We start from the raw sequence: 15,664 nt of genomic DNA, 5'->3' as shown, positions 1-15,664 counted from the left end.
CCCACTCGAAGGCTGGAGGGCCGAGCCTCAGCCCAGCGCCGCTAGGGTGCGCGCGCAGCAGGAGCTGAGACGCGCTGTCTCTCTCTGGCTGGCCGGGGGGCGGGGCTTGCTGAGCGTCCAGTGTTACCCTGGCAACCGGGCCCGCTGGCCGAGAGAGACGGCGCGTCTCAGCTCCTGCTGCGCGTGCAATCGGCGGTCTTCACCTCGGGGGGGGGGGCGACACGACCCTCCCTCTCTTCCCCCCCCCCCCCCGCCCTCCCCCCTCCCTTCCCCCCCTGCCCTCCCTTCCCCCCTCCCCCTCCCCCCAGCCCCTCCCCTCCCCCCCTCCCCTCCCTCTCCCCCTCTCTTCCCCCCAGTCGCGCTCTCTTCCCCCCCCCCCCCAGTCTCTCTCTCTTCCCCCCCCCCCCCCCCCCAGTCTCTCTCTCTCTCTCGTCCCCCCCAGTCGCTCTCTCTCCCCCCCCCAGTCGCGCTCTCTCTCTCTTCCCCCCCCAGTCGCTCTCTCTCTCTTCCCCCCCCCCCCAGTCGCTCTCTCTCTTCCCCCCAGTCGCTCTCTCTCTTCCCCCCAGTCGCTCTCTCTCTTCCCCCCAGTCGCTCTCTCTCTTCCCCCCAGTCGCTCTCTCTCTTCCCCCCAGTCGCTCTCTCTCTTCCCCCCAGTCGCTCTCTCTCTTCCCCCCAGTCGCTCTCTCTCTTCCCCCCAGTCGCTCTCTCTCTTCCCCCCAGTCGCTCTCTCTCTTCCCCCCAGTCGCTCTCTCTCTTCCCCCCAGTCGCTCTCTCTCTTCCCCCCAGTCGCTCTCTCTCTTCCCCCCAGTCGCTCTCTCTCTTCCCCCCCAGTCGCTCTCTCTCTTCCCCCCAGTCGCTCTCTCTCTTCCCCCCAGTCGCTCTCTCTCTTCCCCCCAGTCGCTCTCTCTCTTCCCCCCAGTCGCTCTCTCTCTTCCCCCCAGTCGCTCTCTCTCTTCCCCCCAGTCGCTCTCTCTCTTCCCCCCAGTCGCTCTCTCTCTTCCCCCCAGTCGCTCTCTCTCTTCCCCCCAGTCGCTCTCTCTCTTCCCCCAGTCGCTCTCTCTCTTCCCCCCAGTCGCTCTCTCTCTTCCCCCCAGTCGCTCTCTCTCTTCCCCCCAGTCGCTCTCTCTCTTCCCCCCAGTCGCTCTCTCTCTTCCCCCCAGTCGCTCTCTCTCTTCCCCCCAGTCGCTCTCTCTCTTCCCCCCAGTCGCTCTCTCTCTTCCCCCCAGTCGCTCTCTCTCTTCCCCCCAGTCGCTCTCTCTCTTCCCCCCAGTCGCTCTCTCTCTTCCCCCCAGTCGCTCTCTCTCTTCCCCCCAGTCGCTCTCTCTCTTCCCCCCAGTCGCTCTCTCTCTTCCCCCCAGTCGCTCTCTCTCTTCCCCCCAGTCGCTCTCTCTCTTCCCCCCAGTCGCTCTCTCTCTTCCCCCCAGTCGCTCTCTCTCTTCCCCCCAGTCGCTCTCTCTCTTCCCCCCAGTCGCTCTCTCTCTTCCCCCCAGTCGCTCTCTCTCTTCCCCCCAGTCGCTCTCTCTCTTCCCCCCAGTCGCTCTCTCTCTTCCCCCCAGTCGCTCTCTCTCTTCCCCCCAGTCGCTCTCTCTCTTCCCCCCAGTCGCTCTCTCTCTTCCCCCCAGTCGCTCTCTCTCTTCCCCCCAGTCGCTCTCTCTCTTCCCCCCCAGTCGCTCTCTCTCTTCCCCCCAGTCGCTCTCTCTCTTCCCCCCAGTCGCTCTCTCTCTTCCCCCCAGTCGCTCTCTCTCTTCCCCCCAGTCGCTCTCTCTCTTCCCCCCAGTCGCTCTCTCTCTTCCCCCCAGTCGCTCTCTCTCTTCCCCCCAGTCGCTCTCTCTCTTCCCCCCAGTCGCTCTCTCTCTTCCCCCCAGTCGCTCTCTCTCTTCCCCCCAGTCGCTCTCTCTCTTCCCCCCAGTCGCTCTCTCTCTTCCCCCCAGTCGCTCTCTCTCTTCCCCCCAGTCGCTCTCTCTCTTCCCCCCAGTCGCTCTCTCTCTTCCCCCAGTCGCTCTCTCTCTTCCCCCCAGTCGCTCTCTCTCTTCCCCCCAGTCGCTCTCTCTCTTCCCCCCAGTCGCTCTCTCTCTTCCCCCCAGTCGCTCTCTCTCTTCCCCCCAGTCGCTCTCTCTCTTCCCCCCAGTCGCTCTCTCTCTTCCCCCCAGTCGCTCTCTCTCTTCCCCCCAGTCGCTCTCTCTCTTCCCCCCAGTCGCTCTCTCTCTTCCCCCCAGTCGCTCTCTCTCTTCCCCCCAGTCGCTCTCTCTCTTCCCCCCAGTCGCTCTCTCTCTTCCCCCCAGTCGCTCTCTCTCTTCCCCCCAGTCGCTCTCTCTCTTCCCCCCAGTCGCTCTCTCTCTTCCCCCCAGTCGCTCTCTCTCTTCCCCCCAGTCGCTCTCTCTCTTCCCCCCAGTCGCTCTCTCTCTTCCCCCCAGTCGCTCTCTCTCTTCCCCCCAGTCGCTCTCTCTCTTCCCCCCAGTCGCTCTCTCTCTTCCCCCCAGTCGCTCTCTCTCTTCCCCCCCAGTCGCTCTCTCTCTTCCCCCCAGTCGCTCTCTCTCTTCCCCCCAGTCGCTCTCTCTCTTCCCCCCAGTCGCTCTCTCTCTTCCCCCCAGTCGCTCTCTCTCTTCCCCCCAGTCGCTCTCTCTCTTCCCCCCAGTCGCTCTCTCTCTTCCCCCCAGTCGCTCTCTCTCTTCCCCCCCAGTCGCTCTCTCTCTTCCCCCCCAGTCGCTCTCTCTCTTCCCCCCCAGTCGCGCTCTCTCTTCCCCCCCCAGTCGCGCTCTCTCTTCCCCCCCCCAGTCGCGCTCTCTCTTCCCCCCCCCAGTCGCTCTCTCTCTTCCCCCCCAGTCGCTCTCTCTCTTCCCCCCCCCCCCAGTCGCTCTCTCTCTTCCCCCCCAGTCGCTCTCTCTCTTCCCCCCCCCCCAGTCGCTCTCTCTCTTCCCCCCCAGTCGCTCTCTCTCTTCCCCCCCAGTCGCTCTCTCTCTTCCCCCCCAGTCGCTCTCTCTCTTCCCCCCCAGTCGCTCTCTCTCTTCCCCCCCAGTCGCTCTCTCTCTTCCCCCCCAGTCGCTCTCTCTCTTCCCCCCCAGTCGCTCTCTCTCTTCCCCCCCAGTCGCTCTCTCTCTTCCCCCCCAGTCGCTCTCTCTCTTCCCCCCCAGTCGCTCTCTCTCTTCCCCCCCCAGTCGCTCTCTCTCTTCCCCCCCAGTCGCTCTCTCTCTTCCCCCCCCCAGTCGCTCTCTCTCTTCCCCCCCCCAGTCGCTCTCTCTCTTCCCCCCCAGTCGCTCTCTCTCTTCCCCCCCAGTCGCTCTCTCTCTTCCCCCCCAGTCGCTCTCTCTCTTCCCCCCCAGTCGCTCTCTCTCTTCCCCCCCAGTCGCTCTCTCTCTTCCCCCCCAGTCGCTCTCTCTCTTCCCCCCCAGTCGCTCTCTCTCTTCCCCCCCCAGTCGCTCTCTCTCTTCCCCCCCCAGTCGCTCTCTCTCTTCCCCCCCCAGTCGCTCTCTCTCTTCCCCCCCCAGTCGCTCTCTCTCTTCCCCCCCAGTCGCTCTCTATCTTCCCCCCCAGTCGCTCTCTATCTTCCCCCCCAGTCGCTCTCTCTCTTCCCCCCCAGTCGCTCTCTCTCTTCCCCCCCAGTCGCTCTCTCTCTTCCCCCCCAGTCGCTCTCTCTCTTCCCCCCCAGTCGCTCTCTCTCTTCCCCCCCAGTCGCTCTCTCTCTTCCCCCCCCAGTCGCTCTCTCTCTTCCCCCCAGTCGCTCTCTCTCTTCCCCCCCAGTCGCTCTCTCTCTTCCCCCCCAGTCGCTCTCTCTCTTCCCCCCCAGTCGCTCTCTCTCTTCCCCCCCAGTCGCTCTCTCTCTTCCCCCCCAGTCGCTCTCTCTCTTCCCCCCAGTCGCTCTCTCTCTTCCCCCCCAGTCGCTCTCTCTCTTCCCCCCCAGTCGCTCTCTCTCTTCCCCCCCGTCGCTCTCTCTCTTCCCCCCCCCAGTCGCTCTCTCTCTTCCCCCCCCCCCCCCAGTCGCTCTCTCTCTTCCCCCCCCCAGTCGCTCTCTCTCTTCCCCCCCCCCCAGTCGCTCTCTCTCTTCCCCCCCCAGTCGCTCTCTCTCTTCCCCCCCCCAGTCGCTCTCTCTCTTCCCCCCCCAGTCGCTCGCTCTCTTCCCCCCCCAGTCGCTCTCTCTCTTCCCCCCCAGTCGCTCTCTCTCTTCCCCCCCAGTCGCTCTCTCTTCCCCCCCAGTCGCTCTCTCTCTTCCCCCCCAGTCGCTCTCTCTCTTCCCCCCCAGTCGCTCTCTCTCTTCCCCCCCAGTCGCTCTCTCTCTTTTTCCCCCCCAGTCGCTCTCTCTCTTCCCCCCCAGTCGCTCTCTCTCTTCCCCCCCAGTCGCTCTCTCTCTTCCCCCCCAGTCGCTCTCTCTCTTCCCCCCCAGTCGCTCTCTCTCTTCCCCCCCAGTCGCTCTCTCTCTTCCCCCCCAGTCGCTCTCTCTCTTCCCCCCCAGTCGCTCTCTCTCTTCCCCCCCAGTCGCTCTCTCTCTTCCCCCCCAGTCGCTCTCTCTCTTCCCCCCCAGTCGCTCTCTCTCTTCCCCCCCAGTCGCTCTCTCTCTTCCCCCCCAGTCGCTCTCTCTCTTCCCCCCCAGTCGCTCTCTCTCTTCCCCCCCCAGTCGCTCTCTCTCTTCCCCCCCAGTCGCTCTCTCTCTTCCCCCCCAGTCGCTCTCTCTCTTCCCCCCAGTCGCTCTCTCTCTTCCCCCCCCAGTCGCTCTCTCTCTTCCCCCCCAGTCGCTCTCTCTCTTCCCCCCCAGTCGCTCTCTCTCTTCCCCCCCCCAGTCGCTCTCTCTCTTCCCCCCCCCAGTCGCTCTCTCTCTTCCCCCCCCAGTCGCTCTCTCTCTTCCCCCCCCAGTCGCTCTCTCTCTTCCCCCCCAGTCGCTCTCTCTCTTCCCCCCCAGTCGCTCTCTCTCTTCCCCCCCAGTCGCTCTCTCTCTTCCCCCCCAGTCGCTCTCTCTCTTCCCCCCCCAGTCGCTCTCTCTCTTCCCCCCCAGTCGCTCTCTCTCTTCCCCCCCAGTCGCTCTCTCTCTTCCCCCCCAGTCGCTCTCTCTCTTCCCCCCCAGTCGCTCTCTCTCTTCCCCCCCAGTCGCTCTCTCTCTTCCCCCCCAGTCGCTCTCTCTCTTCCCCCCCAGTCGCTCTCTCTCTTCCCCCCCAGTCGCTCTCTCTCTTCCCCCCCAGTCGCTCTCTCTCTTCCCCCCCAGTCGCTCTCTCTCCCCCCCAGTCGCTCTCTCTCTTCCCCCCCAGTCGCTCTCTCTCTTCCCCCCCAGTCGCTCTCTCTCTTCCCCCCCAGTCGCTCTCTCTCTTCCCCCCCAGTCGCTCTCTCTCTTCCCCCCCAGTCGCTCTCTCTCTTCCCCCCCAGTCGCTCTCTCTCTTCCCCCCCAGTCGCTCACTCTCTTCCCCCCCAGTCGCTCACTCTCTTCCCCCCCAGTCGCTCACTCTCTTCCCCCCCCAGTCGCTCTCTCTCTTCCCCCCCAGTCGCTCTCTCTCTTCCCCCCCAGTCGCTCTCTCTCTTCCCCCCCCAGTCGCTCTCTCTCTTCCCCCCCCCAGTCGCTCTCTCTCTTCCCCCCCAGTCGCTCTCTTCCCCCCCAGTCGCTCGCTCTCTTCCCCCCCAGTCGCTCGCTCTCTTCCCCCCCAGTCGCTCGCTCTCTTCCCCCCCCAGTCGCTCGCTCTCTTCCCCCCCAGTCGCTCGCTCTCTTCCCCCCCCAGTCGCTCGCTCTCTTCCCCCCCAGTCGCTCGCTCTCTTCCCCCCCAGTCGCTCGCTCTCTTCCCCCCCAGTCGCTCGCTCTCTTCCCCCCCAGTCGCTCGCTCTCTTCCCCCCCAGTCGCTCGCTCTCTTCCCCCCCAGTCGCTCGCTCTCTTCCCCCCCCAGTCGCTCGCTCTCTTCCCCCCCAGTCGCTCGCTCTCTTCCCCCCCAGTCGCTCGCTCTCTTCCCCCCCAGTCGCTCGCTCTCTTCCCCCCCAGTCGCTCGCTCTCTTCCCCCCCAGTCGCTCGCTCTCTTCCCCCCCAGTCGCTCGCTCTCTTCCCCCCCAGTCGCTCGCTCTCTTCCCCCCCAGTCGCTCGCTCTCTTCCCCCCCAGTCGCTCGCTCTCTTCCCCCCCAGTCGCTCGCTCTCTTCCCCCCCAGTCGCTCGCTCTCTTCCCCCCCAGTCGCTCGCTCTCTTCCCCCCCAGTCGCTCGCTCTCTTCCCCCCCAGTCGCTCGCTCTCTTCCCCCCCAGTCGCTCGCTCTCTTCCCCCCCAGTCGCTCGCTCTCTTCCCCCCCAGTCGCTCGCTCTCTTCCCCCCCAGTCGCTCGCTCTCTTCCCCCCCAGTCGCTCGCTCTCTTCCCCCCCAGTCGCTCGCTCTCTTCCCCCCCAGTCGCTCGCTCTCTTCCCCCCCAGTCGCTCGCTCTCTTCCCCCCCAGTCGCTCGCTCTCTTCCCCCCCAGTCGCTCGCTCTCTTCCCCCCCAGTCGCTCGCTCTCTTCCCCCCCAGTCGCTCGCTCTCTTCCCCCCCAGTCGCTCGCTCTCTTCCCCCCCAGTCGCTCGCTCTCTTCCCCCCCAGTCGCTCGCTCTCTTCCCCCCCAGTCGCTCGCTCTCTTCCCCCCCAGTCGCTCGCTCTCTTCCCCCCCAGTCGCTCGCTCTCTTCCCCCCCAGTCGCTCGCTCTCTTCCCCCCCAGTCGCTCGCTCTCTTCCCCCCCAGTCGCTCGCTCTCTTCCCCCCCAGTCGCTCGCTCTCTTCCCCCCCAGTCGCTCGCTCTCTTCCCCCCCAGTCGCTCGCTCTCTTCCCCCCCAGTCGCTCGCTCTCTTCCCCCCCAGTCGCTCGCTCTCTTCCCCCCCAGTCGCTCGCTCTCTTCCCCCCCAGTCGCTCGCTCTCTTCCCCCCCAGTCGCTCGCTCTCTTCCCCCCCAGTCGCTCGCTCTCTTCCCCCCCAGTCGCTCGCTCTCTTCCCCCCCAGTCGCTCGCTCTCTTCCCCCCCAGTCGCTCGCTCTCTTCCCCCCCAGTCGCTCGCTCTCTTCCCCCCCAGTCGCTCGCTCTCTTCCCCCCCAGTCGCTCGCTCTCTTCCCCCCCAGTCGCTCGCTCTCTTCCCCCCCAGTCGCTCGCTCTCTTCCCCCCCAGTCGCTCGCTCTCTTCCCCCCCAGTCGCTCGCTCTCTTCCCCCCCAGTCGCTCGCTCTCTTCCCCCCCAGTCGCTCGCTCTCTTCCCCCCCCAGTCGCTCGCTCTCTTCCCCCCCAGTCGCTCGCTCTCTTCCCCCCCCAGTCGCTCGCTCTCTTCCCCCCCCAGTCGCTCGCTCTCTTCCCCCCCCAGTCGCTCGCTCTCTTTCCCCCCCAGTCGCTCGCTCTCTTTCCCCCTCTTCCAACAACAACATTCCCTCGAAAAAGCCTCGGCACCGCCGGGCACTTCAGCTAGTAATCTATATTTTTATACTGTTGTAACTAACTACATGCAACATCAAAATCTGAGCTAATATAACTTAATAGATGTAGAGACTGAAAAATATACTTTTTCAGGAAAAATGGATAAATCTTAATTACAGCTCATTTATATTTAGGAACTAGTTCCTGAAGCCTTGGCGGGCGAGGCACTGCTTCTGTTGGCGTGCAGCTGAAAACAAGTACTTTGGCGCATGGCCTTTGTTTATACTGCAACTTTGCCACTGACTTTGAAAGTGGCAAATTGCACCTGTAAATGGCTAATTAAATTTGTTGGTGCCCATCATCAAACAGTGACACATGGTGGATTAGGTCTTCCACTGCCCCAGTGTTTTTATCTGCGGGATTAGAGACTAGTTCAATCATGAGAGGGATGCTTCATCCAACTGATTGCAACATAACCCTATTACACTATCTAGTTATTGACATTCACTTGCAACTTGTGGTAGTTTGAGAAAACCAATTTCAAATAATCTTGATGTCAGTTTAAGGTGTTCTATTTCAGACATAGACACTCTTGTGGCACAAGACATTTGAATGTGTTGCCTGAAAGAATTTGCAAACTTGTAGATTGAAGATGAACAAACAAGGGAATGTAACTAGAGATTCCCAGAAGGTGCAACTTAATCCAGTTTTCCCCCCTAAAATTTATAAATTTGCTTTGTTGCTTAGGTTTTACTATTTAAAAAATTAGGGGAGTGCACATGTTCATTTAGTTTGCAAAGAAAGAAAATTCTATTTTTGTGCAAGGTTAAGTGGTTACTTCAGAATCCCTTGAATGTTTATCCCTTGTGGGCTAGAATTGAGTTCACTTAAATATTAATTACCAAAATAGATTTGAATTTGCTTCTGAATCTGAATTGAACATTCCTAACTAGTGGCAAGCTTTATTTGTGCTGTGCCTGTGGCAGAATTCCTCCCTAGTCAGAATATTGTTGGTTTAAGCCCTATGTAAGGACCAGAGCACACGGCTAACCTTCAGTGTATTACTGAGGCGTGCTGCATTTTTGGAGTAGCCTATATTGAGATCGTAACCAGAAAAATAGGAAATTGTCTTAACCAACCATGCCAAAGCAGATTACTTGGTCATTTATCTAATTTGTGATTTGTTAGACCATGCTGTGCGCATATTGCCCGCCATGTTTGCCTTAAGAGTTGCTGCTAGGGTTGCAAAATTCTGGGAATTTTTAAGAGGAAACTTTACATGGGAAATTTTGGAATTTATGGGAATTTAGAGTTTTTTTGCACACTGATGGTTTTTGTCTCTGACCCTTATATTATCTTTGTCGTCAAAATAGACATACTGTTCCATACAAATAAAAACAGGCTTTCAAAACTTTATTTAGGTTATAATTTTGAACTTTATTGAACCCCCACAAAAAAGACCCATCTAAAATAAAATAAAAAGAGCGTCAGCTTATTTAGCCTGTAATTTGTCCTTATTTTGTCCCTTTGAGTCTTCTGAGTCTTCTAATCCTCATTGCTCCTCCTGATTCTCTGGCTCTGACGTGTCCATTTCCTCCTCTGTGTCAGTGTCTAGCTGTGTGGTGGACACTTCTGTATCTGGCTCAATAAGTTGTAGGTTCGCCTGGATAGCCACCAGTTTCTCCACTCTCTTGTTAGTCAGCCTGTTGCGCACCTTTGTATGCGTATTCCCAAAAAGTGACCAGTTTCGTTCAGAGGCCGCTGATGAAGGTGGGATTTGGAGTATCACCGATGCAATAGGTGACAGGGCCTCAGATGCACAAAGACCAGGTATGTGCACTGATATGCTTGCATGATTCCCATATCCCATCCCCATTCCAAAGACCTTGCTTGGTAGAGAACTTTGCCAGACTTCCCAGAACTTTGCCCACATCCAGATTGAGATGGTGTGAGAGGGTAGAAATCACACTGTAAGCGCTGTTCTGTTCGCCAGAAAGTATTGGTCTCCCAACATGCTTTGGGTCCAGCATGTATGCTGCAGCATGAATCGGCTTGACACAAAATTCTTGACGTGTCTGTATGAATTGAACAATTGCCTTCTCCTCTGCTTTGAGCAGCAGGGATGTGGGTCGGGCAATGCTGATTTGTTCTTTTAAATCAGTAAAAAGCCTGAGAACATCTGACAAGACAGCGTCATCTCCTTCAATCTGAGCAATTGCAGATGCTACTGGTGAGAGTAGTTTAAGGCTGCTAACCACTCTCTCCCAAAACACATCACCAAGCAGTATTTTCTTGATGGTCGTTTCCATATCCCCAGACTGGGATATTGCCATTTCTTGCAGCGACTCCTTACCCTCCAGAAGGCTGTTGTACATTATGACAACACCACCCCATCTAGTGTTGTTGGGCAGCTTCAGTGTGGTGTTCTTGTTCTTTGTCATTTGCTTGGAGTTGTAGGTTGCTGCAACTACCTGTTTTCCCCTGACATATTTAACAACTTGCTTGGCTCTCTTGTACAGTGCTTCCATGGTTCTCAAACCCATGATGTCCTTGAGCAGGTTAAGCCCATGAGCTGCGCACCCAATAGACGTAATATGAGGGTAGGCCTCCTCCACTTGAGCCCAAGCAGCCTTCATATTCGCAGCATTGTCAGTAACTTCTGCAAAGACCTTTTGTGATCCAAGATCGTTGATGACCGCTTTCAGCTCATCAGCAATGTATGTGCCTGTGTGTCTGTTGTCCTTCGTGTCTGTGCTCTTGAAGAACACTGGGAGAGGAGTGGAGACGATGTAGTTTATGATGCCCTCCCCTCGTACATTTGACCACCCATCTGAGATAACTGCAACACAGTCTGCCATCGCTATCGTTTCTTTGAGCTTTCCTTGGACTCTGTTATACTCGGCCTCCAGCAAATAAGTAGACAAAGCATGTCTGGTGGGAGGACAGTATGCAGGGCGAATAACATTGAAAAATCTCTTCCAGTACACATTGGCTGTGAGCATGAGGGGTGAGCCTGTTGCACATACAGCTCGAGCAAGACACTCATCTGCATTCTTCTGGCTATGGTTATCCATTGTATCAAAGAACCTTCCAAGTGGGCCAGGAGTTGCTGATGATAAGGAGCCTGATGCTGAATGAGAACCATCATCTTCTTGAATGGAAGCAGAGGAACTTTGGGCTGACTGCTGTGAGCTTTGAGTGAAGTTGTTGCATTTGGATAAATGCTGCTGCATCTTTGTGGCATTCTTTACATATGGCTTTCTACAGTGTTTGCACATGTACACAGTCTTTCCATCTTTAATGCCTGGGGTAAAATGCTTCCACACATCCGACGGTAAACGTGGCATTGTTCTATGCAGAGAAATAAAGGGCATTCATCTCTGTCGAACTGCGGTCGATCAGCACGATTGCAACAGGGTGAGTACATTTTTGCTGATGCTCCATGTGCTGGAAGCATGACCTGTACACACACACACGACGCTACATCACCAATAGTGTATTATTTTGTATATTTTAAATTGAAGGACAACAGAGTTCAACAAGTAACTGGTTTATTTGGTATAAAGTCTTGATTTACTTACTGCATCATCACAACATTAGCAGAAAACAAAATGACTTCCCTCAGGACCCCTAACCTGATCTTAAAAAAAAAAAACTATAGCAGTCTTACAGATGCCTGCAGGCCAATCACAATTCGATATGCAAATATTACAAATCGAGGGAGCTAATCGCTCATCCACTCATCCAACCAATCAGGACACATTTGTTCACAGTCACACACAAAACTTGTAATTATTAAAACAAGCCAAGTAAGAAGATAAACATATATTGATTAAGAAATTCCTTAATAATTAAGATTCCATCTCTGTTAGTAATTTTAAGAGAGGACCTGGGGGGGGGGGGGAAAGAAAAATACAAAAAAAACAATATTATGCTAGCATGTGCTTTTTTGGGCAAAATTCCCAAGCTAAACTTCCCGTGGAAAATTTCCACCCCTTTGCAACCCTAGTTGCTGCACATCAAAAAAAAAAATTAATCCTTAATGGCCTTTGGGGCATCAGGAGGATGTGAAAGGCACAATATAAATGCAAGTTCATTATTTCTTTAGTATTCGTTCACGGGTAAGTTAACCCCCATTAGCTTTTCAGTAACTTTATTTTGATGCCGTGCAATTCCAAGTAGAGAACTGAAGAAAAGGAAAATGGCTAGTTTTGTAGAGGTGGAAACTTTGCAGTCCTTTATTTATTTTAAAACCATTTAGAATTGTTAGAGGGTGTTACAGGTGGCTGTTGCTGCCCTGAAATCTGGGTGAGTGTATTTCTAATACATCACTTTTTTTTCTTGGGAATAATTTCTGTCTTGTCATATGGTATAAGTCTTGCTATGGCCTGATGTCATAACACATGCCTCTTATCATTTACAAACTTGTATTTTAGGTGTCAGGAGGATTGGCAGAAAGCCTGAGCAGCAGCAATCTCAAGGTGAAGGGAAACCTGGTGAGAGGAGGCCAGACAGAAGACCACCACCTCGCGAGCGACGCTTCGATAGACCTGTGGAAGAAAAAGCTGAGGGGGCAGAATTCTCATCTGAAAAGTAGGTGCAAAGTGTCCGTGAATGGGTCCACTGGTTTGTAGAGGGAAGTCTAGTACTGCTGCAGGCTGAGCCTTCGACTGGAGTACTGTCAATTCGATTTTAACTGGATCTGCTTTTGCATGGTTGTTACGGTTCACCTGTTACACATCAGTATACATGAATCATTGAAAATTACCCAACTGAGAAGCACTGAAAATTGTTCAGCTTTTCTACTTGTGCTGTAAAAAGTACTTAAAACTATTTGCCAAATATATGATCTAGTTGACGAAGAGAGAAATTAGTTACTGTGCTAATTTGGCTACATTTGCTCCTCTAAAGCTGCTAGAGACATGGAGCATTCATTGTAAACTGTAACGATGTTGGATCTTCACTTTCAAAAAGTTGACCATGGTATATAGCCAGTTAAGAATAGATGTAAACATGATCTAACATAAGAGGGTGTATACAGCACTGCAAATTGTAGAGAAGGGAGGTAGAGTTCAATTAGGAAGTCCTAGCTTCACTCCTACTTTTTGTTAGTGGTTAGATACCAAAATTAGCCCTTTTGAGGTTTGCAATGCTAATCTTTGTTTTTAAAAAAGACCGCACAATGATTAACACACTTGTAACATTTGACAAGGTTTAAATTTGGCCTTAAACAGGAGTTTTATGTTTAAGTTGCAACCAGGTTCTCTGCAAATCAAGATCACTGGGAATTACCTCTTGTACTGCTACAGCCTTTATCATTTAAAAAAAAATGACTGCTAGCTCCTCTCCATAGCTTTTAGAATTGGAAATCTAAGTACATTGTCTTGTCCAATTGCAAAATTTTTTTACTGTCTGCAGCATGTGACGGAGTGAGCAAATACCAGGTTTAATTTGAGAATCCTGATGGCAATAAATTAATAATGATGTGTTTCTCCTAAAGGCAGTGATTAATGTTTGGGTACAGTTCTATGGGTGTTAGCTGCCCTATAGTACCTCACCCAAGTGCGATCCTAGATAGAATTTAAACAACCTTTAAATCTAGAAGGATCCCAGCTGTTGTCTTCGCCTAACATCCACGCACCTACACCTCCAGCAGGAGGGAGAGCCATGTTTTTTTTTCAAGCCCCACCCACCCCCTTGGCTTCTCTGCAGCTCAGTAGCACTTGCATTGCTGTCATTGCTCACTTCAACAGACTGGTCTGTATTACTCATTTCCCCATTAGCCTGCGTATTTACTGATGGAGCCATTTAGGTGGCCCACAACAGTGCTTTCAGTCAAATATGCTTAATCTCTATTTGAAGAAAATGCCACAGTTGATTTAGTAAAATGAGGTAATAAGATAGACGTGAATAACTCCTCCTTTTTCAGTATAAGACAGTCCTTGTTTTAGGGTTTTATGTTGGACTCGTGAGAGAACTTCTAAGCTGGTTTAGAACCTCAGTGATGGACTTTCTTGTACTTATTCCAGTCTCCTTACAGCTTTGTGAATACAGTGCTAGGAAAGTAGTCTTCCAGTGGATTGTTTTGGGGTATTTTGCAAACTATTTTGTTCAATTTTTAATTGTTCAGAGAGCAAAGCAGAATGTTGATCGAGTTTTGGTGAGGAAATGCCAATATGTCAGTTGCACTGCAGTTTGTTTTGTTGCAACGTGGTTTTGTTTCAGTGCAAACTGCAATGTAGTTTGTGATACATTGTCCAATTCAAATTTGGCCAAGGCGTGCCAGACCTTGAATTTTACATTTCTTCGGCTTAATTAGTTGTGGTACAGTGCACACCGTATATAGTTAGGTGGTTTAATTAGGACCCCTTAAATAGTGCAAGTTCGAGGTCTCCTTCCAACATCACCCCTTCCTGCATTCCAGTCCGCTAGGTGCTGCTCGATGTTGCTGTGAACTTAATGAAGGTTGTAACCTGTGCACATGGGGCGGTGTCGGAAAGCAGCCAAACATGCTCAAACTTGCAACAAATTCTGAGTCACTGCTCACTTGTATCCGATAGGCATTCAGTCATGATTCTCTGCAGGTACAGTACTTTAATATGAGGATGGTCTATTAGGTAACAGGATTCTTCAAACTAATTTTTAATGTTGGAGAGCTGTAGACATTAAAATTTAACCAGCATTTGAATGCTGGTGAATAAAACTGCATATACTTGCAAACGTGAAGATTGGCTTTCCCAGAGCATAGAGAAATACCAAACTACCAATATAGCAATTTGGCTCTCCAGTCCTTTTTCAATTTTACTAGTCTCACCTGTAGTATAGTAATAACCTTACCATAGGCCTGGTGTGATGATGTACTAATGTCCCAGCAGTTTACAGACTGTTGAAAAGTATGATAGTGACTCCAAAAATACTGGGCTTTAACTTTTTTTCTTGTTTTAAGATTAGCTGATTCAAGCAAAGCTCTAGGCAAGAGTAGGAAATGCTTGTTTTCCATAATGCTGCTTCAACGAGTTGAGAACCTGCTTTATAGCTAAGTGGCATTCCTCAAATTGCAGCACATGTGGATATAACAATGACTCTGCAATGCACATTTCCTGATTTACAATACTTTAGGTGCTCCTGCAAAATTGGCAGATATTACAGCGCACTTTTCAGATTATTTAATTCTTGCTGTTCTTTATAACTTAGTTTGTATTTTTCGATGTATTTAATTTTTGTCTAGCCATTAGTATCTTTTGTGGTAAGAATTTTTGGTGCAGCATCTGTTTTGAAACCTGCTTCCCAGTGAAGAATATTACAAAAAGGATATAGAAGCACTGGAGAAAGAGTTACAAGGATACCAGAACTGAGGTGTGCAACTATCTGGAAAGACTGAACGGGCTGGGGCTCTTTTCTCTATTAAAAAAAAAAGAGAAGACTGAGAAGAGACCTGATAGAGTTCTTTAAAATTATAAAGGGATTTGATAGTGTAAACGTAGAGAAGATATTTCCACTTGCAGGGAATCCAAAATTAGGGGCCGTAAATCTAAAATAGTTGGCAATAAATCTAATGAGAAATTCAGGAGAAACCGCTTTACTTGGGAGAGTGGTGAGAATGTGGAACTCGCTACCACGTGGAATGGTTGAGTGAGGCAAATAACATAGATGCCTTTAAGGGGAAGCTAGATAAGTACATGAGGGAGAAAGGAATAGGAGGATATGTTGCTAGCATGAGATGTATAAAGGTGGGAGAAGACTTGTGTGAAGCATAAACACTGACCTAGATCTGCTGGCCTGTTTCTGTGCTGTAAAATTCTATGCAAGAACCCTTTTGCCCAAACTCTCTGAAGTTAGTATCTAAATGGGAATGCAAAGATCACTGCAGGAAAAGTACTCCAATAGCTCCGCTGGAGTGCAGTGTACATGTATATAACACTAAACATTTGGGTTAGTTTGAGGGTTGAAAGTGCAGATGTTTTAGCAAGTCATCCGAGTGTATGCCCCTGCTGCTGGCCTGGTCATGTACTTCTATCCAATCTGTCTCAAGCCACTGGCCTCCCGCTCCCTGTCTGTTGCACAGCGGTGGCATCGCATAGAATACTCGGGTTGAAGTGAAATAAAATGAGCCATGGGGATTTTGAGTCAGTGTTTTGCTTAGTCATGCATTTTCTGCCCCAGGTTGTTTTTGGCTGAATTTAGGGAAGAGGGGCATCTTGTATATAGATTGTCTTGTGCTCAATTATGTCCAGCAAGTTCCACAAAACAAATTGAATTTACATCCAGGTATGACAGATAGTATCAAGTGTAGAACTTGGAAAAATTGCATTTTCAGGACACCCCATTTAATGAAATAAATAAAATTAG

The 15,664-nt window shown here is 52.7% G+C and overlaps 1 protein-coding gene across 4 annotated transcripts in view; it reads left to right on the top strand.

Moving 5' to 3' along the window:
- Positions 1–15,664, top strand: part of LOC147122051 (SERPINE1 mRNA-binding protein 1-like) — a 58,479-nt gene that overhangs the window by 8,477 nt on the left and 34,338 nt on the right. For all 4 annotated transcript variants that reach the window (XM_085982742.1, XM_085982743.1, XM_085982741.1 and 1 more), the window contains exon 2: positions 11,752–11,908. In XM_085982742.1, the coding sequence (XP_085838868.1) occupies positions 11,752–11,908 (157 nt within the window). The remainder of the gene's footprint in view (positions 1–11,751; positions 11,909–15,664) is intronic.

Source organism: Somniosus microcephalus, chromosome 3 (genome assembly GCF_052327205.1).
Source record: "Somniosus microcephalus isolate GS21.2 chromosome 3, FLI_Smic_1.0, whole genome shotgun sequence".
In the NCBI taxonomy this organism is placed as follows: domain Eukaryota; kingdom Metazoa; phylum Chordata; class Chondrichthyes; order Squaliformes; family Somniosidae; genus Somniosus; species Somniosus microcephalus.
This window is presented reverse-complemented; position numbering and strand designations above follow the sequence as displayed.